Source organism: Podarcis pityusensis (assembly GCF_964106645.2).
Source record: "Podarcis pityusensis genome assembly, chromosome: 7".
Lineage (NCBI taxonomy): Eukaryota > Metazoa > Chordata > Lepidosauria > Squamata > Lacertidae > Podarcis > Podarcis pityusensis.
Window position 1 is genome coordinate 1,698,260 of NC_138031.1, and position 27,982 is coordinate 1,726,241.

Sequence of the window (27,982 nt, forward strand, 5' to 3'; positions counted from 1 at the left end):
CAAAGGGTCCATGCAGGATCCCTAATGGGACACCTGCTTGGAATGCAGAAGATGTCTCTGCACTGCTGGAGAGCTGCCTCTCTCAGCTCTGGCAATGCAGAGGCTGCTGACGGCAGCAGAATCTCACAAGCTGGTCCTGCTGGGAGGAAGCAGCCCCTTCACTCCTGCTGCAAAGATGGAACCAGACTTGGCAACAGCCCTATAGGAAAGAGCCTCAGTAGCTGTGCTTTGCATGCAGAAGGCAGCAGACCCAACCTCCTGGGGGTGAACAACTTGCAGACTCAATGTACAGAATAAGAGAATAAGAGGAACATACTTTTAAAGAAGATTGGAAAAGGTTTATTGAATATATTGGAAATAATTGTGTACAGCTGAGAACACTGGCAGCATTCAGATCAATTCAACAGGGTAAATAATTTTTGATGGATGCACTAATAGGATAGTGAATGGTATAGTTTTTGTAAAATATGCAGGGATTTATGATATGCAAAATGAACCGTGGAAAGAGAAGAAGGGAAGTCATTGATATCTTAAGGGTGTAAAATGAGTATTTTAATTTGTAAAACAGAAAAATTAATAAAAACTAGATTAGATAGATAGATAGTTGAGAGAGAGAGAAAAACAACCTCTGGGAGAAATATATATATATATATATATATATATATATATATATATATATATAAAATATATAATTGTCCAGTAGCACAATCTTTATATGCCTGAAGAAGCTCATATCAAGAACAAACTTAGTTGGTCTCTAAGGTGTTACTTAGATATATTACTCTTGCTATATATATTCTCACCTCGCACCAAAATGATCTTATCATCAGGCAGTTATTCATCATATGTACCAAGTTTGCATTTTTACTTCCACATCTCCAGCAGTTGTCTGCATTTCTGAGGGCAGGGTCAGTCTTAGAAATGATGTTTGCAAGCCTCTCAGAGAGTCTGTTTTGGCCACAGGGAAGGCAAACATTATGTCAACAAGCACACACCCCTGTATACTGTCCCTAAACAGAGAATTCCCTTAGCTAGCACGACTGATATTTGACAATAGCCTTATCCCTCATAGTTTTATCTGATCCTGTGCGAGTCACCACCTCCACCTCCTGTGGCAGGGAGTTCCACAGGTAAAGGATGTCTTGTTGCAACAATACTTTTGCAACAGCTTAACAAGGATGGTGGGCTCTCAGAGAAAATTGCAGCAAACCACAGAGAGAGGAGCAAGGAGGCATCTTTACAGGGACAAACCAGTATTTCAAATGCTGTCAAACTAGCCTTACACATTTTTTTTAAAATGCTTCAGGCTTCATGTTTCCAAGCAAGTCAGGGGTGCTTTATGAAGCTGGTGTTTACTCAAGACAAAGAGCAGTTCCTACAGGCAGAATATAAAGAGCCCCCAGGTGATAGAGGAGTCAAATTGCAATTTGAACCTCTCAGGCAGAAAGAACAAAAATATTCTGTTGTTGCACACTGTCACCAAAGCTGTCCATGGAGGCGAAGGTCAATTCTGTGTCCAGGGCAGCAGTCTACCAGCTCCATCTGGTACGCAGGATGAGACCCTCCCTGCCCGCAGACTGTCTCGCCAGAGTGGTGCATGCTCTAGTTATCTCTCGCTTGGACTACTGCAATGCGCTCTATGTGGGGCTACCTTTGAAGGTGACCCAGAAGCTACAACTAATCCAGAATGCGGCAGCTAGACTGGTGACTGGGGGCGGCTAAAGAGACCACATAACACCGGTCCTGAGAGATCTGCATTGGCTCTCAGTAGGTTTCCGAGCACAATTCAAAGTGTTGGTGCTGACCTTTAAAGCCCTAAATGGCATCGGTCCAGTATATCTGAAGGAGCGTCTCCACCCCCATCGTTCTACCCGGACACTGAGGTCCAGCGCCGAGGGCCTTCTGGCGGTTCCCTCATTGCGAGAAGTGAGGCTACAGGGAACCAGGCAGAGGGCCTTCTCGGTGGTGGCACCCACCCTGTGGAACGCCCTCCCACCAGATGTCAAAGAGAAAAACAACTACCAGACTTTTAGAAGACATCTGAAGGCAGCCCTGTTCAGGGAAGCTTCTAATGTTTAATAGACTCTTGTATTTTAATACTTTGTTGGAAGCTGCCCAGGGTGGCTGGGGAAACCCAGCCAGATGGGTGGGGTATAAATAAATAAATAGTTGTTGTTGTTGATGACTAGATGGTCCCCCATTGGCCTGATCCAGCAGGCTCTTCTCACATTCAAGTCTACACCTGGCCCTGATGGCAGGTAACGCACAAACTCACCTGTAAACGTATCTCAGCCTGGAGACATAATATTCCAGGGACCCACATTGCACCAAGGGAGTTAATGCTGCACCCTTTAATTCCCAAGAGGAATTAGCAAAATACCACCGGGTTTCAATTTGGGTAGAACAGAGATTTGTTTATTGTAAAATGCCGGAATGGTGGTGCAGAGAGTAACAGCTGTGCGGGACAAGCAGGTAACAGGAGGTAAACTGGTTTGCAAAAAAATCCAGTTTGTGTCAGGACTTTGCAGTTCAAGGACATTGCTAGGTCCTTCAAATTGCTCCCAGCACTTGCCTGTGACGCATATGTATGTATAGTGGCAGATTGAGGCTGACTTTTTGAAGGAAAACCACCCTCGAAGCAAAGTAAAAAAATAAGGAAATGTAAATTTAGAAAATAGGAGATAAGGGGCAGGAGACCCAGAGTCCAGTGGCTTGTGGTTCTTGTATTGCAGGGGGCTTAGACTAGATGAGCCTTAGGGGTCCCTTCCACATCTACAATTCTGTGCCCTCGGTCCAAGCTGCTTCCTCAGGGATGGGGAACATTACCTTTATCTGGGACCCTTCGAGCTGGAGGGCACAGCCTTGCCACCCTCATCGGGCTCAGAGGAGGAGCCCTTGCCAATCGCTCTTGGCTGCCTGCGTAAGGCTAGGCTTCCACTGGCGCTAGCCAGGACATTTCAGGCAGCAGAGCTGTTATGGTTCTGGACTGTCAGGAGTTAACACTCCAGGAGAGTTCTTATCAACTGGGTGCACTGCCCACATAATCCGTTCTTCGTTAGCAAGGTCGTGTAGTTTTTCTTAAGAGGCAGAGAGCTGCGAACATGCAGCTAGATTCTGCAGGTTTTCTTTTCTGTTTTGAGTGCTATTAAATAAAGAGTTTTGGATTAGAAGCACTGGTGTCCAGCTGCGTTATTGAGGACACCACGTCGACACGGACAAGCCATTTGCTGCTGCGTGGGAACTCTGCTATTATCCAGTGGCGCTGTGGGTTAAACCACAGAGCCTAGGACTTGCCGATCAGAAGGTCGGCGGTTCAAATCCCCGTGACGGGGTGAGCTCCCGTTGCTCGGTCCCTGCTCCTGCCAACCTAGCAGTTCGAAAGCACGTCAAAGTGCAGGTAGATAAATAGGTACCGCTCCAGCGGGAAGGTAAACAGCATTTCCGTGTGCTGCTCTGGTTCGCCAGAAGCGGCCGAGACATACTGGCCACATGACCTGGAAGCTGTATGCCGGCTCCCTCGGGCAATAAAGCGAGATGAGCGCCGCAACCCCAGAGTCGGTCATGACTGGACCTAATGGTCAGGGGTCCCTTTACCTTTACCTTTAAATAAAGAGTTTTGGATTAGAAGCACTGGTGTCGAGCTGCGTTACTGAGGACACCACGTCAACACGGACAAGCCATTTGCTGCTGCGTGTGAACTCTGCTATTATCCGGCAACTGGAGAGAGTGGCAGCACGCGGAGTGGAAGCCCGTGGGCGCCATTGGAAGTTTGTCGGAGCACCAATAAATCAAATTTATTGGGGGCCGTTTCAGCAGATTCAGTGGGTCAGAAGGTAGACGACCCAACAAACTTTCACAAGAGCCCGCTGGAGCTGTCCAGGGTCCTGTTCTTGCCCATCCTCCGCCTTTGACCCAACAGACTGCATGCCTCAAACAACCACAGAACTGGACACCTCTGTCTGCAGCAACTACTTGAATTGGCTTATTTCTGTAATATGAGAAAGAGGCCGAGGCAAGGAATCTTCCTGCAGGATTATAAGAAGTGGAGAGGGCACCACGGACCAGGCAGGCTGTAATGGGGACACAGAAGCAATGAAGAAAACTTGAAAATGCCAATGGCAGGAGTCTGGTACGAAAGACAGCAAGGTCAGGGAAAGGGAAATGTCAAAGGGCAGACAGCCACCTGCTCAGAGGAGATGAAAGAAGGAGTCCAGTTTCCTGAAGATCACCGTGATCTGAGAATTTAGGGGCATACGAATGTTGTTAAATGAATGAAATGAAATGTTGAGGGTGCCAGCAAGCCTGAACAGCCAGGTAGCACCTTCCAAAGACTTCGTGGAGTGCGGCCCTTGCAAGCCAGTGAAAAAGGGAGCTATTTGCTCAAGTCTCCACTGCCGTTCCTGGCTGTTCCTGGGTCTTCATCTTCTTCCTGCCGGGTTTCGGTATCTGCGGAGAAGAACAGCCAAGTCAGAATGAGGGACACAACTCAGCCATGAGGCATTTTCGACAGGAACTCACAGGACAAAGCATGCCATAATTACTTCCGTTGATGCCCAGGACACCTTGGAGCAGACTCCCAAACTTCTTAGGGTCAAACCCCCCCCCCCCGTGTATGCTAGTCTACAAATTGCATTAAGAATAGGGGTTTGCACAATCCACTAAGGAAGATAACAACACAGCGAAACACAGTATGTTTCCGAGCACAATTCAAAGTGTTGGTGCTGACCTTGAAAGCCCTAAACGGCCTCGGTCCAGTATATCTGAAGGAGCGTCTCCACCCCCATCGTTCAGCCCGGACACTGAGATCCAGCTCCCCGAGGGCCTTCTGGCAGTTCCCTCATTGAGAGAAGTGAGGTTACAGGGAACCATACAGAGGGCCTTCTCGGTGGTGGCACCCACCCTGTGGAACACCCTCCCACCAGATGTCAAAGAGAACAACAACGACCTGACATTTAGAAGACATCTGAAGGCAGCCCTGTTTAGGGAAGTTTTTAATGTGTGACATTTTAATGTATTTTTAATCTTTGTTGGAAGCCGCCCAGAGTGGTTGGGGAAACCCAGCCAGATGGGCGGGGTACAAATAAATTATTATTATTATTATTATTATTATTATTATTATTATTATTATTATTATTTAAAAGAGCTGCAATTATTTCCCCTTTTTTTTCCAAAATCCAATTAAAGCGATCGGGTTTGCTTATCTCAACAAAATGGACGGGCTTGATCCAGGGATACCAGCTTGATAGTCAAGCCTGATAGTCATGACCTCCAGAGTCCCTTTGCCCCCAGGTAATCCCACCACCCTTTATGGGGCCCCTACCATGCACTTTGGGAAGTGATGCTCCAGAACTAACCCCTTTCCCCAGACTCACCGCTCTGCCTTATGGGGAAGATGCTCCACTTCTGGCCTTCAATCAACTTGGTGTCCTCCAGAGGTTTTGCGCTACAACTCCCATGCTGGCTGGGGCTGGTGGGAGTTGTAGTCCGAAACCTCTGGAAGGCGCCAGGATGGGGAAGGCTGCTCCGCAATACCTCCCCCTCTGCAATATCCCTTTCAGAGCTGACCAGAGCCTCACCCGGCTCTCTAAAAATACGTACTGCAGAGACACAGAACAGTGTCGCAATGATCGTTTGGTGGTTAGTTGGTTTTTGTTTTTAATTGAGTTTATATACCACTCTATACCCGGAGGTCTCAGGGTGGTTCACAGAAAAGATCACAACATATATATTCAGAATAAAAATAACAACCCAATAACCCCCCCAAACCCCACATTATAAAAGGGTATAGGATGTCAAACAGATCAACCAAAGGCCTGGTTAAAAAGGAATCTTTTTGCCTGGTGCCTAAAGGTGTATAATGAAGGCAACAGGCAAACTTCCCTGGGAAGAGCATTCCACAGGCGGGGAGCTACTGCAAAGAAGGCCCCGTTCTCGTGTTGCCACCCTCCGGACCTCTTGAGGAGGAGGCACAAAAAGAAGGGCCTCGGAAGGTGATCTCAGGGTCCGGGTAGGTTCATATGGGAATAGGCGGTCCTTGAGGTATTGCGGTCCTGAGCCATTTAAGGCTCTATAGGTCAAAACCAACACTTTGAATTGAGCCTGGAAACTAATTACAGTGGTACCTCGGGTTAAGAACTTAATTAATTCTGGAGGTTTGTTCTTAACCTGAAACTGTTCTTAACCTGAAGCACTTTAGCTAATGGGGCCTTCTGCTGCTGCTGCGCTGCCGGAGCACAATTTCTGTTCTCATCCTGAAGCAAAGTTCTTAACCCAAGGTGCTATTTCTGGGTTAGCGGAGTCCGTAACCTGAAGTGTCTGTAACCTGAAGCTGCTGTAACCTGAGGTACCAATGTAGTAGCCAGTGGAGTCAGACCAGGATCAGTGTAAGATGCTCAAACCGTCTTTCTCCAGTAAGCTACCTGGCCGCTGAATTCTGCACCAGCTGAAGTTTCCGAACCGTCTTCAGAGGCAGTCCTACGTAGAACGCATTGCAGTAATCTAACCTTGAGGTCACCAGAGCATAGACAACAGTAGTTAGGCTATCCCTGTCCAGATAGGGGCGTAGCTGGGTCACCAGCCAAAGCTGATGGAAGGCACTCCGGGCCACTGAGGCCACCTGAGCCTTGAGCGACAGTAAAGGACCCAGGAGTACAGTGGTACCTCTGCTTGCGAACGGGATCCGTTCCGGAGGCCCGTTCGCAGCCTGAAAAGAACACAACCAGCATCTGCGCACACGCAGGTCGTAATTCACCACTTCTGCGCATGACATCATTTTGCGCCTCTGCGCATGCGCGAGGGGTGAAACCCAGAAGCAACCCGTTATGTTACTTCCGGGTCTCCGCGGGACGCAACCTGAAAACGCGCAACCTGAAGCAAACGTAACATGAGGTATGACTGTACCCCCAAGCTACGAACCTGCTCCTTCAGAGGAAGCGTAACCCCACCAAGACCTCCCAGCAATTTTGTTCCTCCTTCCAACCAATTATGCCCCCCTGCCTGCCACTGAATGCTGAGCTGACTCTTTTAGTGAGTTCACCACCCAAAAAAGACCCAGAGCCGATTCAGAGCACCCGTTTGGGGGAAGAATTTAGGCTATTTTGCTCCATCACAGCACTGACAGTGACCCCTCTGGCCATCCCTTCGCCTCACCCATCCATCCCTCCCTTCTTCTTTTGGCCTTGCAAAGGTCCAGGGGCAACTCCTCTCTCTCCTCCTCACCTTGCACGGCCGCTTCTTGACCTGGAAGAACTCCACCATCCTCCGCTGCTTCTTGCTGCCCTTTGTCACGGAGCCAGGCAACTGGGGCTGGGCTCTCTTCAGGCAGGCGGCCCGCCACTTCTCCAGTCGGCTGAGAACCAGGGGCTTGCTGTGAAGCAGGCGCTCAGGTCAAAGAGTATCACAGAATTGAACCCGATGGGTTTTTTCTTTCTAATTTATTATTATTATTATTATTGGTTTTCACATATTACTTTATAATACAGATGTACCAAAGCCAACACCATTTCCTCCCCATACATTTACATTTCTATTTCCTCAATCCATCATATTATCCTTTTCTCCCTCCTCCCACTTCCCTCCGCCCCCACTCAATTTCCTCCACATTATACAGTTTACAATAATCTTTGCATTCTACAGTCTTCTCAAATCATCTATATATTCTTATTATCTTTCCTTACTGATTTTTCTTCCATCCAGTACTTCGCCTTTTAATCTAGGCATATTAGCATATCTTTCTTTGAGCGATATTTTGCCATATATTCATCAAAACATTTCCACTCCTTTTTAAATTTTTGATTCGACTGATTTCTTATTATAGCAGTTAATTTTGCCAAAATTAAATATTCATTTAGTTTACAAATCCGTTCCTCCTTTGTGGGTATAGTTTGTGACTTCCCCCTAGCAGCAATCACTATTCTAGCAGCTGTACTTGCATATAGAAAAATTCTTTTTTAACCCCGTGGTATCTCATCATCTATCAATCCAAGAAGATATGTCTCTGGTTTCTTTGTTATTGATATTTTCAACATCTTCTTTAGTTCTTCGTGTACTACTATCCAAAATTTCTTAATTTCCTCACACCTCCACCACATATGTATTGCTGTTCCTGTTTCTCCACCCAATGGGCTTTTTAGTCCAACCCCCTGAAATGCAGGAATCTCAGCTAAAGCATCCATGACCAGTGGCCATCCCACCTCTGCTTAAAAACCTCCAAGGAAGGAGAGACCACCGCCTTCTGAGAAAGAAAGGCGGCAGATTCAAGGGAAATAGAGGGGAAGGCTAGGAAAAGTGGCCAAAGAATAGACTGGCCTTTTTCACAGATCTGGGCATGTGCAAAAGCAGAAAGCTGTGCTGGCTGATGGGAGTTGCAGTCCAGAAACATATGGTCCCTTCGCTCCTTCCTTTGCTACGCCAAGACCACAAAACGCCGGTCCTGAAGGACCAGGTGCGCAGCCTGGGAGTCATTCTGGACTCACAGCTGTCAATGGAGGCGCAGGTCAATTCTGTGTCCGGGGCAGCTGTTTATCAGCTCCATCTGGTACGCAGGATGAGACCCTCGCTGCCCGCAGACTGTCTCACCAGAGTGGTGCATGCTCTGGTTATCTCCCGCTTGGACTACTGCAATGCGCTCTATGTGGGGCTACCTTTGAAGGTGACCCGGAAACTGCAATTAATCCAGAATGCGGCAGCTAGACTGGTGACTGGGGGCAGCTGCTGGGACCACATAACACCAGTCTTGAAAGACCTTCATTGGCTCCCAGCACGTTTCCAAGCACAATTCAAAGTGTTGGCGCTGACCTTGAAAGCCCTAAACGGCCTCGGTCCTGTATACCTGAAGGAGCGTCTCCACCCCCATCGTTCTGCCTGGACACTGAGGTCCAGATCCGAGGGCCTTCTGGCAGTTCCCTCACTGCGAGAAGTGAGGTTGCAGGGAACCAGGCAGAGGGCCTTCTCGGTAGTGGCACCCACCCTGCGGAACGCCCTCCCATCAGATGCCAAAGAGAAAAACAACTACCTGACTTTTAGAAGACATCTGAAGGGAAGCTTTTAATGCTTAATAGGTTATTGTATTTTAGTGTTTTGTTGGAAGCCACTCAGAGTGGCCCAGATGGGCGGGGTATAAATAAATTATTATTATCATTATTATTATTAGCCAAACAAGCATCTTGCAAGAGCAGCCACACTCGCGCCTTGTGATGTGAGGTGAGAATACCCTCCGGAGAATATCCTCGAGAATATTCCCTGCTAGGAAATTCTCCGGAGAACATTCTCCCCAAACTGTAAATTCTAATGTAAGAACCAGTTTTACAACCCACATTTAAAAAAAACTAGTAAATAATAAGTCAAGCTGTGATATTGCCAGTGTAAGGAATGAATAATGATTTTTTAAAAAATCCAGTTACATTACTGGGCATTGTGTCATTCACCATTGGCAGTTCTGAAATGTGAGCTACAGGGGGAGAAAATCAAAGAATGTGAATTCACTGCCTTGCCCCATTGAATAAAAGTATCTGTACAGTCTTTGGTTGCCATCTGAACAAGTTTACCCATGAATAAACATGTATATTAACTAATTATATCATTTTCAATGCATTAAAATGCTATCATTTTCAATGCGCTAAAATGAATATTCTGTTTTAAATGAAAATTCTCTAATATTCTCATTAATCGCAAATATTCTCCAATAGATCATGCTCGAGAATTTCACACCACTACTCACGCCATGTGCTTTTCATGCGCAAGGAACTGCAGCAGCCCCTCCTCGTCTGGCTCCCGCCACTCTAGCACCACTTGGCTCGGCTCGGCCACCTCGGGGTGCAGGAAGAGCCGCCGGGTCTCCTCCAAGGGCCAGTTTTCAGGCAACGGGTGCTTCTGCAAAGAGTAGGATTTTCAGCATTAACCTGTAAGAAAGTTACCTGCCCTTCGCCCATTGACCCTGAGCTGCAGCCTGCAGCAGATACATACATGGGGAGGCAAATTCAGACCCGGGGGCCGGATCCGGCCCAATCGCCTTCTCAGTCTGGCCCGTGGATGGTTCGGGAATCAGCGTGCTTTTACATTAGTAGAATGTGCACTTTTATTAATAATAATAATTTATTTATTTGTACCCTGCCCATCTGGCTGGGTTTCCCCAGCCACTCTGGGCTGCTTCCAAGAAAGATTAAAAATACATTAGAATGCCACAGATTAAAAACTTCCCTGAACAAGGCTGCCTTCAGATGTCTTCTAAAATGCATCTCTGGGTTATTTGTGGGGCATATTCGTTCATTTCCCCCCCAAAAAATATATTCTGGCCCCCCACAAGGTCTGAGGGACAGTGGACCAGCCCCCTGCTGAAAAAGTTTGCTGAACCTGAGCTACAGGAACATAAAGAAGAGTGCGCAGGATCAGGCCGGCGGCCCGTCTAGCTGACTTTGAGCTTTCAAATTTGAGAGGCGCCCAGTGCAACGCTAAGTTTTGACGCCCCTACAGCACTGGTGTTGCTCCCCTGCCGTGTGGCGCCCAGTGTGGGCGCACCGGTTGCGCCACCCTAAAACTGCCTCTGCATCTGGTACAGCACCCTGCCTTGGAGAAGCTTGCATGGAGGATCCGTGCACAAGATCAGCCCTCTCCCCTCCTGTGGTTCCCAGCAACGGAGATTCAGAAGCATGGATGCCTCTGGAAATTATTTTTATTATTATACCTGAGCACTGCAGACAGAGCGCAAGACCTGCTCAATGCTCCCGTGTTGCCGCAGCAGCGGCAAGGCCTTCTTGGGGCCCAGACCCCGGATCTTTTCGCAGTAATCACAGCCCAGCAGGATGCAGAGGTCCACAAACTGTATTCGGGAAAGGCGCAGGGATGGGGAGAGGAGAGGAGGGAGGAAGACACCAGCGTCACACAACACAGCAGGATAATAATAATAATAATAATAATTTATTATTTATACCCCGCCCATCTGGCTGGGTTTCCCCAGCCACTCTGGGCGGCTTCCAATAAAACACTAAAGTACAATAACCTATTAAACATTAAAAGCTTACCTAAACAGGGCTGCCTTCAGATGTCTTCTAAAAGTCTGCTAGTTGTTTATCTCTTTGACATCTGGTGGGAGGGCGTTCCACAGGGCAGGAGCCACTACCGAGAAGGCCCTCTGCCTGGTTCCCTGTAACTTGGCTTCTCCCAGTGAGGGAACCACCAGAAGGCCCTCAGCGCTGGACCACAGTGTCCGGGCAGAACGATGGGGGTGGAGACCCTCCTTCAGGTATTCTGGACCGAGGCCGTTTAGGGCTTTCAAGGTCAGCGCCAACACTTTGAATTGTGCTCGGAAACGTGCTGGGAGCCAGTTTACGTCTTTCAAGACCGGTGTTATATGGTGTTGGCAGCCGCTCCCAGTCACCAGTCTAGCTGCCGCATTCTGGATTAATTGCAGTTTCCGGGTGACCTTCAAAGGTGCTCCCAGTTCTGCTCCTGGTTCTGCTTCTGAACAGCTGCTCCCAGTTCTGCTTCTGCAGAACCAGCCTCTCCTCACAGTGGCGGAGGAAGCCTATATCGGGCATCTAGGACAGCGTGCCCATAGGGGCGGGAGGCGTGGCACCCATGGAGACGGCACACGGCGCCCAGAGGGAGGGATGGGAGGCACCATAGGGACGGCACTGTTGGTTTCTGTTTGTTGCCGCTGTGCAGTGCTTTGGAGTCACAAGACTCTGTTTACATTCCAGAGATTCCAGGCTATTGGAAGTCTCACGGAAGACAGGAGACGGATGTTGCTATTACTGGTTTCCTGTTCCTTTGTTTTTAGAGTTGCTCTCTGCTCTCACAGAGAGAGGATATATTTCTTTTCTGTCTGCGTAGCTTAGTAATAAAACTCTTAGCATGTAGCTCATATTTCTCATTCCTTCCCTGTGCTGGATACTCTGCGTAATGGGGGAACGAGCCTTATCAGAGGCTCAGGTTGTTAATCGTGTCAGAGGACTCAACTGGAGGAGTCGCTCGGTCGAACGCAAGTCCGACAGACACAGGGCGCGTGGCACCCATAGGGATGGAGGGGCACACTGCCCATAGGGATGGGGCGGGGTGTGCCGTGGGGCCTCAGCCACCTACATTGGGGGGGCAGGCAGTGAATGGACAGCGTAGGGCCTCCGGGCTGTGATGGCCTGGGACTCGGACCAGGAACCAGAGGAGACTCAGTCTGCACCGGATCCTTTGCCTCAGGCATCACCTGAACCAAGTCTGGGGCCTGATCCTGAAGAGCCCCAGTCTGCACAGGTTCCCCTGCAACAAACACCAGCTGGGCTGAGTCAGGGGCCTGAGCCTGCCCTGGCTCCAGATGTGGGGATTACCTTGTTGACTTCAGCTGGGCCATCACTTACAGCTGCTCCACTACCGGTTGGGTCAGGGGAGGCTGAGGCAGCCCCTGGGTCTAGTAACCCACCGACGCCTCCCGAGCTGCAGAGACTGAGGTCTGAGAGAAGGAGAGACCTGAGTACTCGCAGGAGGAGTGCTCGCCTTTGGGCAGAATAGGGAGGTGAGTCGCCAGGGGATCAGGACCGGCCGTTACCCCGTCAGAGATAAAAGGCTATCGGACCTCGCCCCATGTTGCGGGAGCTACATTGCTGTGTGCCAGATCCTGCCTGTGATCCTGTACCTGTCCTTGCCTGGTTTCCTGCCTCGTGTCCTGCCTTGACCCTGTCGGACTGACTCCTAGCAGAACCTTCGGATTCTGAACCGGTCCTGGACCGCATTTCACGGGTTACCCCCAGGGCCAGCACACAGGCGCCCAAGACGTGTGGCTCGGGTGCGCTGCAGGCCCCATGGCGAGTGCCGCCCGCCATTTTGTCACCCCCCTGAGTGGGGACACCCGGGGCGTGCCGCACCTACCGCCCCCCCTTGCTACGACCCTCTCTCCTCACCTGCTCTTGCGTCAAGCCCAGCTTTTGCAGAACCACCGGCAAGGAGATCTCTTCCAGGTCTCTAGAGGAGATAAAAAACCACATAGAATCCATTACATCTCCAGGAAACAAAGTTGACCCGATTTCTCACTGCACAACGGCTGGCCACAGATTCCTGCATTGTGACGCCAGCGCTGAAGGGGGCTGGACTATGGAAGGAAGAGGAATTCTACCAGGGAAGAATGGCAAATCCAGAGGATGGACTCTGCCAAAATGGCGAAACTAACTGGGAAGCTCAGAAGCCAAGAAGACAATAACTTTGGAAAAAGAATGGGGAAAGTCCATAATTTATATACAAGACCATTGCAAGCAGGTTAAAACATTGGCAGGATTTTAATCACACTTGTAAGTAACGGAAACTACGGGCAATTTAGAAAGAAAAATATCTAGATAACTATTGACGTGCAGTTGTAATTATTTTTACGAGGACGCATGGAAGGGATAGGGGGAAGTCAGGAGATTCAGAGTAATCTCAGGACTTGGATTTTGAATTGATGTTTGTCGTATGTTTATATTATTATTTTTTAAAAAATTATTATATAAAAAAGAAGGGGGTTGGATTAGATGACCCTGTTAGAATTCCTGCTCCGTGATTGCAGTCATGAGATTGTTGTCTTTCACATGACGGTATATGTTTTGACTCCACAGCGTGGGAAGTGACGGAAACAGGATGTTCGTGTTACTGTGTTCCGTGAAGTGGGACTATTGTCCTTTGTTCTTTTTCTCTTTGCCGTCTGATGCTAGAGGGAGAGGGAGCCATGTTGCAGTGCTCTGTGTGTGTTTATATGTAAATAAAGTAGATTAGCCAAAATGCTGAGTTGCTGAGGTGTGTCACGCCTGCTGCGCAAACTCTGCGGATCTCTAAGTGTGCCGGTGTCAGTTGGCATCGGTCGCTGTGATGTTCGGGCTGAAGAAAGCTTATGAAGCTCCCGAACGATCAACCAGGAGGGAGAGAACATGCCAGTCAGGCATGTGTCTCTGCCAGGGTCCTACTCGAGTGTAGGCTGAACTCCTGACAGACCCTTGATGTCCCTACAGTTTAATGATTCTATGACCCCCTGTCCCATTCAATGGCACCATCCACCACAGCAGCCCTGTATCGGGAAGTTTGTATTGTTCAATGTTTTATTATGTTCCTATGCATTGGAAGCTGGGGCAGCCCGGCCAGATGGTTGGCGTATAAATATTATTATTATTATTATTATTATTATTATTATTATTATTTATTGGCTACTCATTACACACACCACATGAAAAGGTGTCATTCCTAGAAAGCACCAGCTTATCCCCATTTTGGGTCTTGGAACAGACTCACCAACTTTTTAACATGCCAGGAGAGCGAGAAATGTATGTAATGACTTTGCAGGGTTTCAGAAGATCACTAAAAAAAAACCTTCTTGATTCCAGTCTGCTGTTATTCCATTTTAATAAAGGTTTTACCGACTTCTGCTATTGTAGTTCTTGCTGGTTTACTCAAGTAAGAGTTTGTGGTTTCATCACTGGTAGATTTGTAAGCCACCTTGGGAAGGAGCAACAGGAAGCCAATGTTTGCAACACGGAGCTAAGCTCAGATTGTTGAGAAACTGGGAGAGGAAACAGCTATTGTGACAGGGTCAGAGAAGGCGGAAAGGGGAGACACAAGGATGGTTTTGTTTCAAAATCTGCCACCATTACAGGATACAGAAAAGTTTCTCTACCTCTTTCATAACTCTAGCAGCTCACTGATATCCAATGAAGCTGAATTCAAGACGGATAAAAGAATTCCTTTGTGCCGTGCGCTGTTAAACTGTGGAACTCACTGCCACAAGAAGGAGCAATGAGCACCAGATGGAATGGCTTTTATAAGAGCTCTGGACAGATTCATGGAGGGCAAGACTATCGGGGCTCCTAGCAGTCGGGGGCAGTGATGCTTCGGAATACCAATTGCTGGAGGGGAGAGTGGCTGTTTGCTCAAATCCTGGTTGCAGGTTTCCCATAATGGGCATCTGGTGGGCAGTGGCGTAGCAAGGTCAGGTGGTACCCGGGGCAGAAAATTTCTTGTCACCTCCCCACCCACTGATTTTTTTAAATTTTTTTATTTTGCCTGCAAATATTGTTTGACTTTATTTCATATTTTTGGTGGGAGCCAAAGTTGTTAAGAAGCCTGCGCACCAAAGCCATGGCATCTCTCGCAGACACTGAGTGCCAAACAGCATTTTGTCACTCCCCCACCCGCCTTGCGCCGCCCCTGCTGGTGTGAGATGCTGCCCCTGTGAGAACAGGATAGCGCATAAAAGGCTATCACCAGAAACTCTTATGAAAACAAGGACCCCAGGAAGACTGACGATGGCAGATGGGGAAGCGAAGGTAGAATTATGTACAGACAGCATTATAAAAAGGGAGAAACTCCTCTATATTCTTGCGTACTGTTTCCCATCTGTAATCATGATTGTTCAGAATTAAAGGGAAGTCAATGTTCATGTTCATGTTTCCCATGAATTTGCATTTCAGAAAGCTTGTAGGAACATAGACACAATTTTATTTTCTATTCTATTTAAAATGTTCTGTAATCTACAAGTAATATTAATGACTAGTAAACCAGTGTTACAAGCTTTAAAAAAGAGAGAGAGATAGAACAGGATACTTCCACAATGAGTTTCAGGCCTCGATTTTGCTTGGAAGGGACACACTCTGCTCCCCGGAAACCCCTCCCAGCAGCTCTCTGCCTCCGACCTGTGGTAGCTGGGGAGGCACTCTGCACATGCCCAGAGTCTTTACTGCTTCTATTCACGTCCAGGACACGCTCACCTGTTCTTGGTGTTTAGGTGCCGCAGGAGACGCGAGCTTCCGAAGGGCAGCGCATCCATGTCCTCCGTGGCCGTGCACCAGGCGCGCCCAGACTTCACCAGAGCTGCACAGGTCGCTTCTGCCTCAGCTGGTGCCTAAGAGGGAGAGGAAAGGGAGGGGAGCAGGAGGGGAGAGGGGGTTAGGCTGGATGACCCTTAGGGGTCCCTTTCAACTCTACAGTTCTGTGATTCTATGGGGGGAGAGAGAGAGAGAGGTTCCCTCGCATATAAGTATATAAATATGCTGCATTGGATGTAAATATGTGAACACGGAAGCATAGATTTGTAGGGTTGGAAGGGACCCCAGGCGGCCATCTATCCCAACCCCGGGACGCAGGAGACATTGTGTACCTGCACACAGGGAACCCCCAAGTAACCCAGCAGCCTCTCGGAGTCTCTTCTCGGCAGCGCGGCAGGATCTGAAAGACGCAGGAAGAATAATAAAAAATAAAATTTTATTTATATCCCGCCCTCCCCAGCCGAAGCCAGGCTCAGAGGGTCTGGGGGTGGGGCTCTCCCTGCCGTAGCCCCAACTGCCCACCGATAAAAGGGGCAGTGACCCCCAGCTAGGGGAGTCTGAGACAGTCTTACCTGCAGCTTTCCTCTTGGCTCCAGAGACTGCGGCGCGTTTCGCCAACTGCAAGGGGAGCGGAGACAGAAAGAAGAATTACGCAGAACTGGTTCTCCCTTTCCTGGATGGGGGGGAGAATGAAAGAGCGTCTCCACCCCCATCATTCAGCCCAGACACTGAGGTCCAGCACCGAGGGCCTTCTGGCAGTTCCCTCGCTGCGAGAAGCCAAGTTACAGGGAACCAGGCAGAGGGCCTTCTTGGTGGTGGCACCCGCCTTGTGGAACGCCCTCCCACCAGATGTCAAGGCAATAAACAACTATTTTACTTTTAAAAGACACCTGTAGGCAGCCCTGTTTAGGGAAGTTTTTAATGTCTGACCCTGTATTGTTTTTGCTATTTGGTTGGAAGCCGCCCAGAGTGGCTGGGGAGACCCAGCCAGATGGGCAGGGTATAAATAATAAATTATGATGATGATGATGATGATGATGTGCAGTTTCAGAGTAACAGCAGCCTGAAATGTGGCAAAGTCAGGCCGCAATAGGAAAGGGGGGTGAATGGGGAGGGGAGAGAGAGAGACTTCTAATTCTCTCCATGGTCAATGTGCTCCCTGCCTTTGCGGGTGAGACTCTCCCCCTGCGCTTCTAGCCAGGCCTGGGGGGTCAGGGTTTGGGTTTTGCCCTCCCAGCCCACCCGGGATCCCCTCTTACAAACCACTCTCTCCTTGAGGTCTGGGGGTTTCCCATCAAAGACGAAGACGGGCTTGACGCCGTTTTCCAGGAGATTCATAGTCCGGTAAAAGAGCCCCCGCAGGGAACTGGAACAGAAGAGGAGGCAGTGTGTGAGCAGGGGGCAGGGGGCAAGGCAAAGCAAAGCAGCCCCACGGAAGGGGGCAGGGATGCAAAGGAGACGGGGGTGAGCAGGGAGACCTGGGCAGAACTCAAACTCAAGCCCTGCCAGTGCAGTTGTGCATCGCCATCACCGGGGAATGGACCAGGAGGAAGTGGGGGTAATCATAGAATCGGAAGGGACCCTAGGGTCATCTAGTCTGACCCCCTGCAATGCAGAAATCTCAGCTCAAGCATCCATGACAGGTGGACACCCAAGCTCTGCTTAAAAACTTCCAAGGGAGGAGAGTCCATCACCTTCTCAGGATGTCCATTCCACTGGCAAACAGCTCTTACTATCAGAAAGTTCTTCCTGATGTTGAATCTCCTTCTTGTAACTTGAAGCCATGGGTTCAAGTCCTCCCCTCCAGAGCAGCAGAAGACAAGCTTGCTCCATCTTCCCTGTGAAAGCCCTTCAGATAACTATCCTAGCACCTCTCAGTCTCCTCCTCTCCGAGCTAAACATACCTGGCTCCTTCAACCACTCTTCATAAGGCTTCGTTTCCAGAACCTTTATCATACTGGTTGCTCTGCACAGCTTCCAACTTGTTAATAATAATAATATTAAACTAATGTACCCAGGACTAGACAGAGGACTTCAGGTGGGATGTACACTAGACATCTGCTGATGCAGCCTAGAAGGTAAAAGGTAAGGGATGCGGGTGGTGCTGTGGTCTAAACCACTGAGCCTTTTGGGCTTCCCAATTGGAAGGTTGGCGGTTCGAATCCCCGCGATGGGGTGAGCTCCCGTTGTTCGGTCCCTGCTCCTGCCAACCTAGCAGTTCGAAAGCACATCAAAGTGCAAGTAGATAAATAGGTACTGCTCCGGCGGGAAGGTAAACGGCGTTTCCGTGCGCTGCTCTGGTTCACCAGAAGCGGCTTAGTCCTGCTGGCCACATGACCCGGAAGCTGTACGCTGACTCCCTCGGCCAATAAAGCGAGATGAGTGCCCCAAGCCCAGAGTCAGTCACGACTAGACCTAATGTCAGGAGTCCCTTTACCTTTACTATCCTATCTCCTCTCAGTCTCCTCTGTTGCAGGCTAAACATATTCAACTCCTTCAACCGTTCCTCATAAGGTTTGGTTTCCAGACCCTTGATCATTTTGGCTGCCCTCCTCTACACACCTTTCAGCTTGTCCACATCCTTCTTAAATTGTGGTGTCCAGAACTGGACACAGTATTCCAGTTGTGGTCTGACCAAGGCAGAACAGAGCGAGACTATTGTTTCTGTTGATCTGGATGCTAGACTTCCGTCAATGCAGCCTAGAATAGCATTAGCTGCTTTTGCTGCCGCATCACACAAACCACCAAGACCCTTAAATTGTCTAAGATCCATAGATCTCACACTGGCAAACTGGGGGCATCAGTTTGACAACAAGCTGGAACAGTGATTGTTAGGATAAGATTTATTGCTTTATTGTTGTGGTCCGGCACGCTCCCCTGCACCTCTGCAGGTCGTAAAGCAATTAGCAGAACTGCACAGCAGTTCGTGTAGAAAGGGCAGTCAGTAAATAGGACCCACACGTTTCTTCTTTCCTAGTAGCACTTTATTTGCTCAAAAATAGCATATTTACAGTTCATATACACCATCTGATTCCAGTTGCATTTTGCGACTCTCTCTCAGCTTGCAGCTGCGGAACAAAGCTGCTTTCACTTTTCACTCAGCTCACAGCATTCCAAGCTGCTTTCGTCACGTCCTGGCTTACTTCCCTTGTAAGCGCCTCCTCTCAGCCTCGAGACACAGAAGGTTAACCCTTCACTACACCCAACACCCCCTCTTGTCTCGCGCCTGAGGGGAGAATCGACCCTTGGTCGTCCCAAACCCAGACCTTCACAAAACTCCCCATGTCTTTGGAAGGTGAGTGGCTTCGTGAACCCATCAGCTAGGTTCTTGGCAGAGGGACAATACTTCAGCGCAACTAATCCCTCCTGAACACTCTGGCACACATTCCGAAAGCGAATGTCTAGGTGTTTAGTTCTGGCCTTGAACTGACCTGACTCTGCCAAACGCAGGCATGGTTGATTGTCCTCGAAAACACGTATCGGCAGACAATCCATTTCGCAGAGTTCCTGCACCAAACAAGCATAGAACTCTACTTCTCTGCACATCTCTGAAAGAGCACTAAACTCAGCCTCAGTGGATGAGAGCGCTATCAGACTTTGCTTCTTGGACCTCCATCCAACTACTGAGTTCCCAAACTTCACCACTAGGCCAGACACAGACTTGCGATCCTCAAGATTGGCCCAATCTGAGTCCACAAAGCAAGTCAGTTTCACTTCTCCTTGTGCTGGCAACCTAAGACAAAAGTCTTTGGTCTCCTGCAAATACCTCAGAACTCTCTTGATGCCATTCCAGGCTTGCACACTAGGATTTGAAGCCTCCCTGCTGAGCAGATTGACAGCAAACGCTATATCAGGTCTGCTCCACTGGGACAAGTACAACAAACTCCCTAGAGCTGACTGAAACACTTCAGTATTTTCGAACGCAGCGCGTTCTGCTTGCTGGCTGTCCTTCACAAAACTAGTCTCCATAGGACTTCTCACTCCTGCACAATCACTCATCCTGAACTTCTGAAGCAATTGCTCAATTTTACCTCTCTGGCTGAGCAAAAAACTTCCATCCTGTGCACGCTCAACATTGACACCTAGATAGGTTTTGACAGCACCAAGCTGTTTAAGCTTGAATCGTTTACCTAGCTCTTTGGCAAACTTCTCCGCCTGTTCATCTGTTTCTGAGACGAAAAGCACATCATCAACCCAAATCAGCACCAGCTCCTGTGAGTCTCCTGATCCTCTAAAGAACAGGCAACTGTCAGCAAGACTCTTCCTGAAACCTAGCTTCTCCAAAGCTTCATTCAGGCACATGTTCCAGTTTCTAGCAGATTGACGTAATCCATAGATGGATTTGTGCAATCTCCACACAACATCCTGCCTTGAGTTCTCAAACCCCGGAGGAGGAATCATGTACAGCTCCTCCTGGAGATCTGAGTTAAGGTAGGCAACATCCACATCAAAGTGGTTTACCTTCCAGCCTCTCTGTGCTGCACAAGCTAAAAGCGTTCTCAGAGTCTCCGCTCGTGACGTTGGCGAATACACCTCCGTGAAGTGTATTCCCTTCCTCTGAGTAAATCCTCGAGCAACTAACCTGGCTTTATACTGCGGCTCTCCAGCGTCAGTGGGTTTCAAGCGGTAAACCCATCTGGAATTCACAGCCTGCTTTCCCGGTGGCAACTCTGTGAGTGAGAACACACCTAGATCTTTCATGGACTTCATCTCTTTGTCCATTGCCCTGTGCCACTTGCCTGCTTCTTCCTCAGGTAAACTCTGAATATCTTCGAAGGATTCAGGTTCACAACTTGCAGAACCTACCCAGACGCCTGAAGCGCCGTACCGATCAGGAGGTCTTCTTGTCCTCGCTGATCTCCTCAGTGTGAATCCTGGTGACCCTGCCGCTTCACTGGGTCCAGCTAAATCATCCTCAACTTCAGTGTCTTCCCCCTCTGACCTGCTGCGCCTCTTGGGCCTTACAGCTGGTCCAGCAGGTGAAGAAGGCTCACTCTTTGGCTCAAACTTGACACTTGCCTGAGGAGGTGTTCTAGGTTCCCCCCTCTGAGGGATCCTGAGCTGTCCCTGCCTTGGACTCTGTCCCTCTGGACCGTGGTCCCCAGCTCCAAGTTCCTCCTCCTCGTCGTCTGAGTCATAGAACTGCTGTGGAAGCACGTCTGGATTGGCGTGCAGACGTTTCCAACCAGCTTGCTCACAGAACTCAGCACTATTGCTGATAACCAACCTAGACTGGTCTCCACTTGGGTACGCAAACCTCCAGGCCTTTGAGCCAGGCTCATACCCTACAAAGATCATCCTTTTAGACCTTGGCTCACCTTTCTTGCGTAGAGCCTTTGGAATAAGCACCCAAGCCTCACAACCAAACACACGAAGGTAGTGTACCTTGGGCTGCCTTCCATGAAGTAAGAAATACGGTGTATTTCCTACACTAGAGTTGTACACTCTGTTCTCGGTATGGACCACATATCTCCAGGCCTCCGACCAAAACTTCTGGGGTAGCCCTGCGTCCCACAGGATCGCAGACACAGCTTCCTGCACCGTCCTGTTCTTTCTCTCTGCGACCCCATTCTGTTGCGGAGAGTAAGGAGCGGTCAGTCTGTGGCTAATCCCCTTCTCCCTAAAGAAATCCTGTAAAGCAGAACCAGTGAATTCAGCACCTCTGTCACTTTGAAAACCACGAACTTTGGTGGAAAAGGTTACCTCAACCGCGGTGAACCAATCCCTGATCATTTTAGCCGCCTCCCCTTTCGTTTTCAGAGAGAAAGTCCAAGCAGACCTCGAAAAATCATCAATCAAAAGCAGAGAATACTTCGAACCTCCCAGTGACTCAACAGACATGGGTCCACACAAATCTGCATGAATTAATTCAAAGGGTTGCGTGGTCTGCCTCTCTGACTTTGGATATGAGCATGTCACAACTTTCGCCTGTTTACATGCATTGCAATCTAGAAATTTTTCACAAACATTAAATTTGCACCCTTGTGTCAGCTCTGGTGCTTTCTGGAGAAATCTCCAATTTAAATGAGCGAAGCGTCTGTGCCAAATATGTAAACAACCATTGTGGGGCGCTACATTCACACATTGGCCCTTCGCATCTTCGGTGTCATCCTCTCCTGTGGAAAAAGGCACATTTACAGCAAACAAATTATCTTTAGACTGCACTGTGTACACGTGTTTCCCATCCTTGGAAAATTCACATTTGTCACCTGAAAAAGAAATTTGAAAATTATCAATCAATAGATCATGCACACTTAACAAACAGTTAGTTAAACCGGGCACTGCATAAGCTTTGACTTCATGCTTAAGGAAAGGACAAAAGAACAGTCCTGTCTCTGTCAGCTTTTTTCTGCTTCCACCTGCAAATGTAACATACTTCTCAGTTTTTACTGTCCTGCAATTCCTCAAAAGATCAGCAGATGGCACTAGCGAGTTTGAGGCACCAGAGTCTATGATTACAGTGAGAAAGTCTTGTTGTTTACATTCCTGGGTCGCCAGGGCAACAATCTCCTCACTACCCCCCTCCTTGGGGCTTCTGCAGATGTCCTCTCTGGTTGTCACGGCAACAGACTCCCCCCGGCAGGAAGACTTGCCCACGACCTTGACAGCTTCCGTAGATGCAACTCTCTCAGTTGCCATGGAGACTGGACTTGTCTCGGCGTTCCCACACAACTCTGAAGCTGTTATCTCTACTTGCTGCAGGTGGCTGACCTTGAAGCCTCTAGCACTTTTCAGCTTCCCAGACTCCGACTCACGACGTAAACAACTCTTGGCAGCTTTTGGAGAAAGAGGCGTCTCTGAGCTTTCACTGCTCACTGCCCCCCCATTGCTCATGGGGTCTCCAGAACGTTTTTCTGCACCCCCTCTGAAGGGTAGAGGGCTCCCAACACTTGGCCTCTCTTCAGGCTTCTCACACAGACACGTTGCAGCATCCACACAGCTCCCAGGCTCAGCAAAAGCACAAGCAGCAGTGCTAGCAACAACAGCAACAGGAACAGCAACAGTCCCTTCTCGGCCCTTGCTTCCCACTCCAGCTCCACAAGCTTCTCGGAGTGCTAGCCAAGCGGCCTCTGGCTTTCTTGCACCCAGGACAACAGGCACCAGATGAGCATCCACACTTTCTGCCAAAAAAGCAAGCACACGCTTCTCTGCTTCACTTTGCTCTGCAGCTCTATTAGCCTCTGCTTTCCCAGCTGCATTCTGTGTGGGGTGAATTACATTCCACAGCTGCTCCCCCACCAGCAAAAGCTCCACTTGAAAGCTCCACTGCAGCCAATTCTCCCAATTACTCCCATTGAGTCTCTCAAAGGGGATATTGAAACTCTCAAAGACTTGTCCCTGGGGCTGAGCCATTGCCTCCCTTCTGTTGGCTTTTCCCAAAGGTACTCACTCAGCCAAACTGGGAACTCCGGACGTCATGGCTCTTGGCTCCCACTCTCCCGTCAGCCTCCTCCGATCTGCCTCTTTGAAGTCTCCGGCAGTCGATCAAGCTGACGTTCAGCAGATAAAACTTCAAAGCCCTTCCTCACACGCTTCACGTTGACCCATAACCATGTTAGGATAAGATTTATTGCTTTATTGTTGTGGTCCGGCACGCTCCCCTGCACCTCTGCAGGTCGTAAAGCAATTAGCAGAATTGCACAGCAGTTCGTGTAGAAAGGGCAGTCAGTAAATAGGACCCACACGTTTCTTCTTTCCTAGTAGCACTTTATTTGCTCAAAAATAGCATATTTACAGTCCATCTGATTCAAGTTGCATTTTGCGACCTGTCTCTCTCAGCAGCTGCGTAGCAAAGCTGCTTTCACTTTTCACTCAGCTCACAGCATTCCAAGCCGCTTTCGTCACGTCCTGGCTTACTTCCCTTGTAAGCGCCTCCTCTCAGCCTCGAGACACAGAAGGTTAACCCTTCACTACACCCAACAGTGATTACCCAGGAAACAACCCGCTTAAAGCAAAAGTGAGAGGGCACAAAAACTTGAAATACCTGAAAGACTCGCTGAGATCACCTGGAGAAATTCTACCTTTGTCACCACACCCTGCAAAATATCACAGGGCGGTGACCTGAACATTTTTCACTATTGTCCCTGTACTGGGGGCATCAGGCTTTTCCTAACCCAGAAGATGTGCTTTGACAACCTCAATCTCTGTTTTTATACGCTTTGAAACCAACAGTTTTACTAGTTCCACGCTCTATTGTTGTTTTAATGATGTTTATATACTGCATTTTTCGCTCTATAAGACTCACTTTTTCCCTCCTAAAAAGTAAGGGGAAATGTGTGTGCGTCTTATGGAGCGAACGCAGGCTGCGCAGCTACCCCAGAAGCCAGAACAGCAAGAGGGATTGCTGCTTTCACTGTGCAGCGATTCCTCTGGCTTCTGAGAATCAGAATAATTTTTTTCTTGTTTTCCTCCTCCAAAAACTAGGTGCGTCTTGTGGTCTGGTGCATATTATACAGCGAAAAATACGGTATTTATTTATGAAAACCTCTTGATTGCAAAACACCTCAAAGCGGTTTACAGAAAGAATATAAAACATTAAAGCCATCAATTGCCGGGGGGGGGGGGGAGCAGCAATAAGTTAAGACTTTGGAAAAGTTAAAATACAGCAATAGGCTAAAAGCAGATTAAGACTCACACCCGCTTTCTAAACAGTTGGGAAGACTTGCATAAACAAAAATATTTTTAGCTGGTGCGGAAAAGAGCTCAGTGACAGCAACTTCCTGCTATCAATAGGCGGGGAGTTCCAAAGTGCTACTACACTAAAAGAGCGAGTTCTTACAAATGTAGAATGACTACTATGGGCATTATGTGGCAACTGCAGCAGTGCCAGTTCCGCAGTTGAGTGTGTGTACATGTCTTCCAAAACAACTACTCCACGGGTCAGCAAACTTTTTCAGCAGGGGGCCGGTCCACCGTCCCTCAGACCTTGTGGGGGGCCGGACTATATTTTTGGGGGGGAAATGAACGAATTCCTATGCCCCACAAATAACCCAGAGATGCATTATAAATAAAAGGACACATTCTACTCATGTAAAAACACGCTGATTCCCGGACCGTCCGCAGGCCGGATTTAGAAGGCGATTGGGCCGGATCCGGCCCCCAGGCCTTAATTTGCCTACTACTCTATTCCAAGCTTAAAAATAGAAAGCGTAATGCTGGTGGTCAACAAAAGAGGTTTAAAGTCTGTCTCAAGGCAAATCTAAAATAATGTAGTATAAACACCGACAACTGGGAAACACTGGCCTGCGAGCGCTCCAGTTGGAGAACAGCCTTTACCAAAGGTGTCGTGGGCTTTGAAGACACTCGAACTCAGGACGCAAGGGAGAAATGTGCTAGGAGGAAGGCATGCTTGGAAAATCCACACCGTGATCAACTCCTGCCCAGAAACCAATGTCCCCACAGTGGAAGGACATGTGGATCCAGAATTGGCCTCCACAGTCACTTATGCACTCATTGTTAAAACCGTGTTTATGAAGACTATCTTACTCGTTATGGACTATATGGAATTGGCGGAAATGACTGGTAGAATCCGTGACCAGGGAGAAGAGTCGATGGAGGAAGACTGGAAGAAATTCAAAGACTATCTTCAGAAACACTGCAAAATTAAGGAATGTTAGAGTGATGTTGGACTGAAAACAAGTGGTTTCCAGCTGTACAGGTTAAAGTTAAGGATAGATTAAGATTAAAGATCAAGATTAAAGATGTTTAAAGAAATGGAAATTTGATAATAAAAGGGAAAAATTTAAAGTTGTATGACATTAAGATCAAGGATTAGGTTTTAAAAAGTTGAAGTTATATATCTTAACGAGTTATTAAATTAAAGATTGGGATTAAAAAAGTGGAAAAGAAACTGCTGGACAAACAATGTAGATTGGAATACAAAAGAGGGAGGTATGAGGAAGTCCAGAAAATAAGTAATTTAAAATTGGAAATGGAAAAGAGAGTTTGTTTTTAATTGTTATGTTTTGTGTTTTTATTGTTAAGTTTTGTATTGTTTTTTGTGTGTGTTGTTTTTCTTTTTTCTTTGTTTAAAACCTTAATAAAAAATTATCAGAGGTCTAAAAAAAAAAAAAAAATGAAGACTATCTTACTCGGCTATGAGGGATCACCAAAGTAGAAAACATGACTTATAATAATAATAATAATAAAATTTTATTTATATCCCGCCCTCCCCAGCTGAAGCCGGGCTCAGAGCGGCTAACAACAGTAAAATAATACAGCATTCTAAAATCAATTCATTATAAAATCAGTTCAACAGTTTATTAGTATTAAGTGGCTTACAAATGCTTTTAAATCAACAAACATTCTTTTTTTAAACTTGCTTGCAACTTCTCACCTGATATTTTCCCCATGGCGGTTGATGATCTTTGGCATAGCCGTGCGGAACTGGTAAAAAGCGACAGAGACGTCCATCGCCACCACACGCCCTGAGCCAAGCAGGAGGGAAAAGAACTTAATCATTATTCTATGTATGTATCTGCTTGTTCTGTTTCTATCCTACATTTTTATTTTTATTTTTGAGGAGCTCAAAGCGGCGTATGCATGGTTCTGCTGCTCTTTGTTTAATCCCCATGACAGCAATGGCCCTGTGAGGTAGGATTAGGCTGAGAGGAAGGAAAGGCAGAGAGGAATGGTTCTGGTTGCCTCACCTCAAAAAGGAGATTGCAGAAAAGATTCAGAAAAGGACAACCAAAATGATCGAGGGACTGGAGAGACTCCCTTTTGAAGAAAGGCTGAAGCATTTGGGACATCTTAGTTTAGAAAAAGGAGAGTTTAGCAAGGTGACAGCATAGAAGTTTATAAAAATTAGGAATGGAATGGGGAAAGTCAGCAGACAAAGCTTTTCAAGCAGAATATAAATTTTAGGAAATAAAATAAAATAGGAATACTTGTTCCAGGAGACAGTCATCTCTTTTTCTTCCTTGTAACACTTCGTATATTTCTCCTTACAAAAAATTGGACAAAATGACAGGAAGGATACGAAACCCTGTGGGACCAGAGATTTTCAGAAGATTGGGAGAAGTACAATGGTACCTCTAGATGCGAACGGGATCCATTCCGGAGCCCCGTTCGCATCTAGAAGCAAATGTAACCAGCGACAGCATGTCTGCACATGCGTGCGTCGCTTTTTGCTGCTTCTGCGCATGCGCAACGTCATTTAATGCTCTCCGTTACTTCCGGGTTGCCGTGGAACGCAACTTTAACGCGCTCATCCCAAAGCACATTCAACCTGAGATATGACTGTACAGTGGTACCTCGGGTTAAGTACTTAATTCATTCTAGAGGTCCATACTTAACCTGAAACTGTTCTTAACCTGAAGCACCACTTTAGCTAATGGGGCCTCCTGCTGCTGCCGCGCCACCAGAGCCCAATTTCTGTTCTCATCCTGAAGCAAAGTTCTTAACCTGAAGCACTATTTCTGGGTTAGCGGAGTATGTAACCTGAAGTGTATGTAACCCGAGGTACCACTGTATATGAATTATCTGAAGAGCAACTGTAATCAACAAATTACGCTAGTAGGACTACAAGGTGTTTTGTAAGGAGATGCTGTTCCCGCCCTGGCAAAGCTTTAGCTTGCACCAGAGACCCAAAGGTCATCATAGAGCCCAACCGGCCGATATGCCCGTGATCCTCTGGGAAAAGGCATCCCCTAACTTGGCCCTCCAGCTGTTTTGGGACTACAACTCCCATCATCCCTAGCTAATAGGACCGGTGGTCAGGGATGATGGGAATTGTAGTTCCAAAACAGCGGGAGACCCAGCTTTAACTTGCACCAAAGACCCAAAGGTCATCATCCAGCCCAACCGGCTGCAATGCCCTTGATCCTCTGGGACAGACATCCCCAAACTCAGCCCTCCAGCTGTTTTGGGACTACAACTCCCATCATCCCTAGCTAACAGGACCAGTGGTCAGGGATGGTGGGAATTGTAGTTCCAAAACTACAATTGAGCACCGAGTTTGGGGATGCCTGCAGCCTGGGAGATGCAGGATGGGCGCAAAAGGCGGCGGCGGCGGCAGCGCTCACCCCGGTAGTCTTCCAGCTGGACGGAGCTCACGGCGTCCGGCGCCTCCTCCCGGATCAGCTCGGCCAGCCTGGAGATCCCCATGGCCGGATCCCTGCGCGCCCCTCCGGCTCTGCGCGCTGCTGCCGCCGCCCTTCCTTCCCCGGGGCGGACGGGGAGGAGGAGGAGCCGGCCAGCTGGAAGCGGGA

General features: G+C 48.2%; 1 protein-coding gene across 1 annotated transcript; it reads right to left on the reverse strand.

Annotated features, from left to right (window-relative positions):
* Nucleotides 1-2,393: 2,393 nt before the first annotated feature.
* On the reverse strand, nt 2,394-27,947 carry LOC308480844 (putative flap endonuclease 1 homolog). Its single transcript, XM_081012751.1, has 11 exons — nt 27,797-27,947; nt 26,107-26,197; nt 17,034-17,136; nt 16,343-16,388; nt 16,103-16,170; nt 15,714-15,847; nt 12,888-12,948; nt 10,682-10,816; nt 9,719-9,870; nt 7,219-7,366; nt 2,394-4,446 (listed from the first exon to the last, which is right to left on the reverse strand). Exons 1-11 carry the CDS (start codon nt 27,876-27,878, stop codon nt 4,381-4,383), a joined length of 1,086 nt encoding a protein of 361 aa, XP_080868877.1. The 5' UTR covers nt 27,879-27,947; the 3' UTR covers nt 2,394-4,380.
* Nucleotides 27,948-27,982: the final 35 nt, after the last annotated feature.

Excerpts from the sequence above, each read along its gene's own strand:
- LOC308480844 (XM_081012751.1), bottom strand. The coding sequence starts at position 27,878 with ATGGGGATCTCCAGGCTGGCCGAGCTGATCCGGGAGGAGGCGCCGGAC. Across the intron at positions 16,171-16,342 it reads AGCCAAGAGGAAAGCTGCAG|ATCCTGCCGCGCTGCCGAGA; the intron begins GTAAGACTGTCT and ends TGCGTCTTTCAG. Across the intron at positions 10,817-12,887 it reads TGGGCTTGACGCAAGAGCAG|TTTGTGGACCTCTGCATCCT; the intron begins GTGAGGAGAGAG and ends TCCCGAATACAG.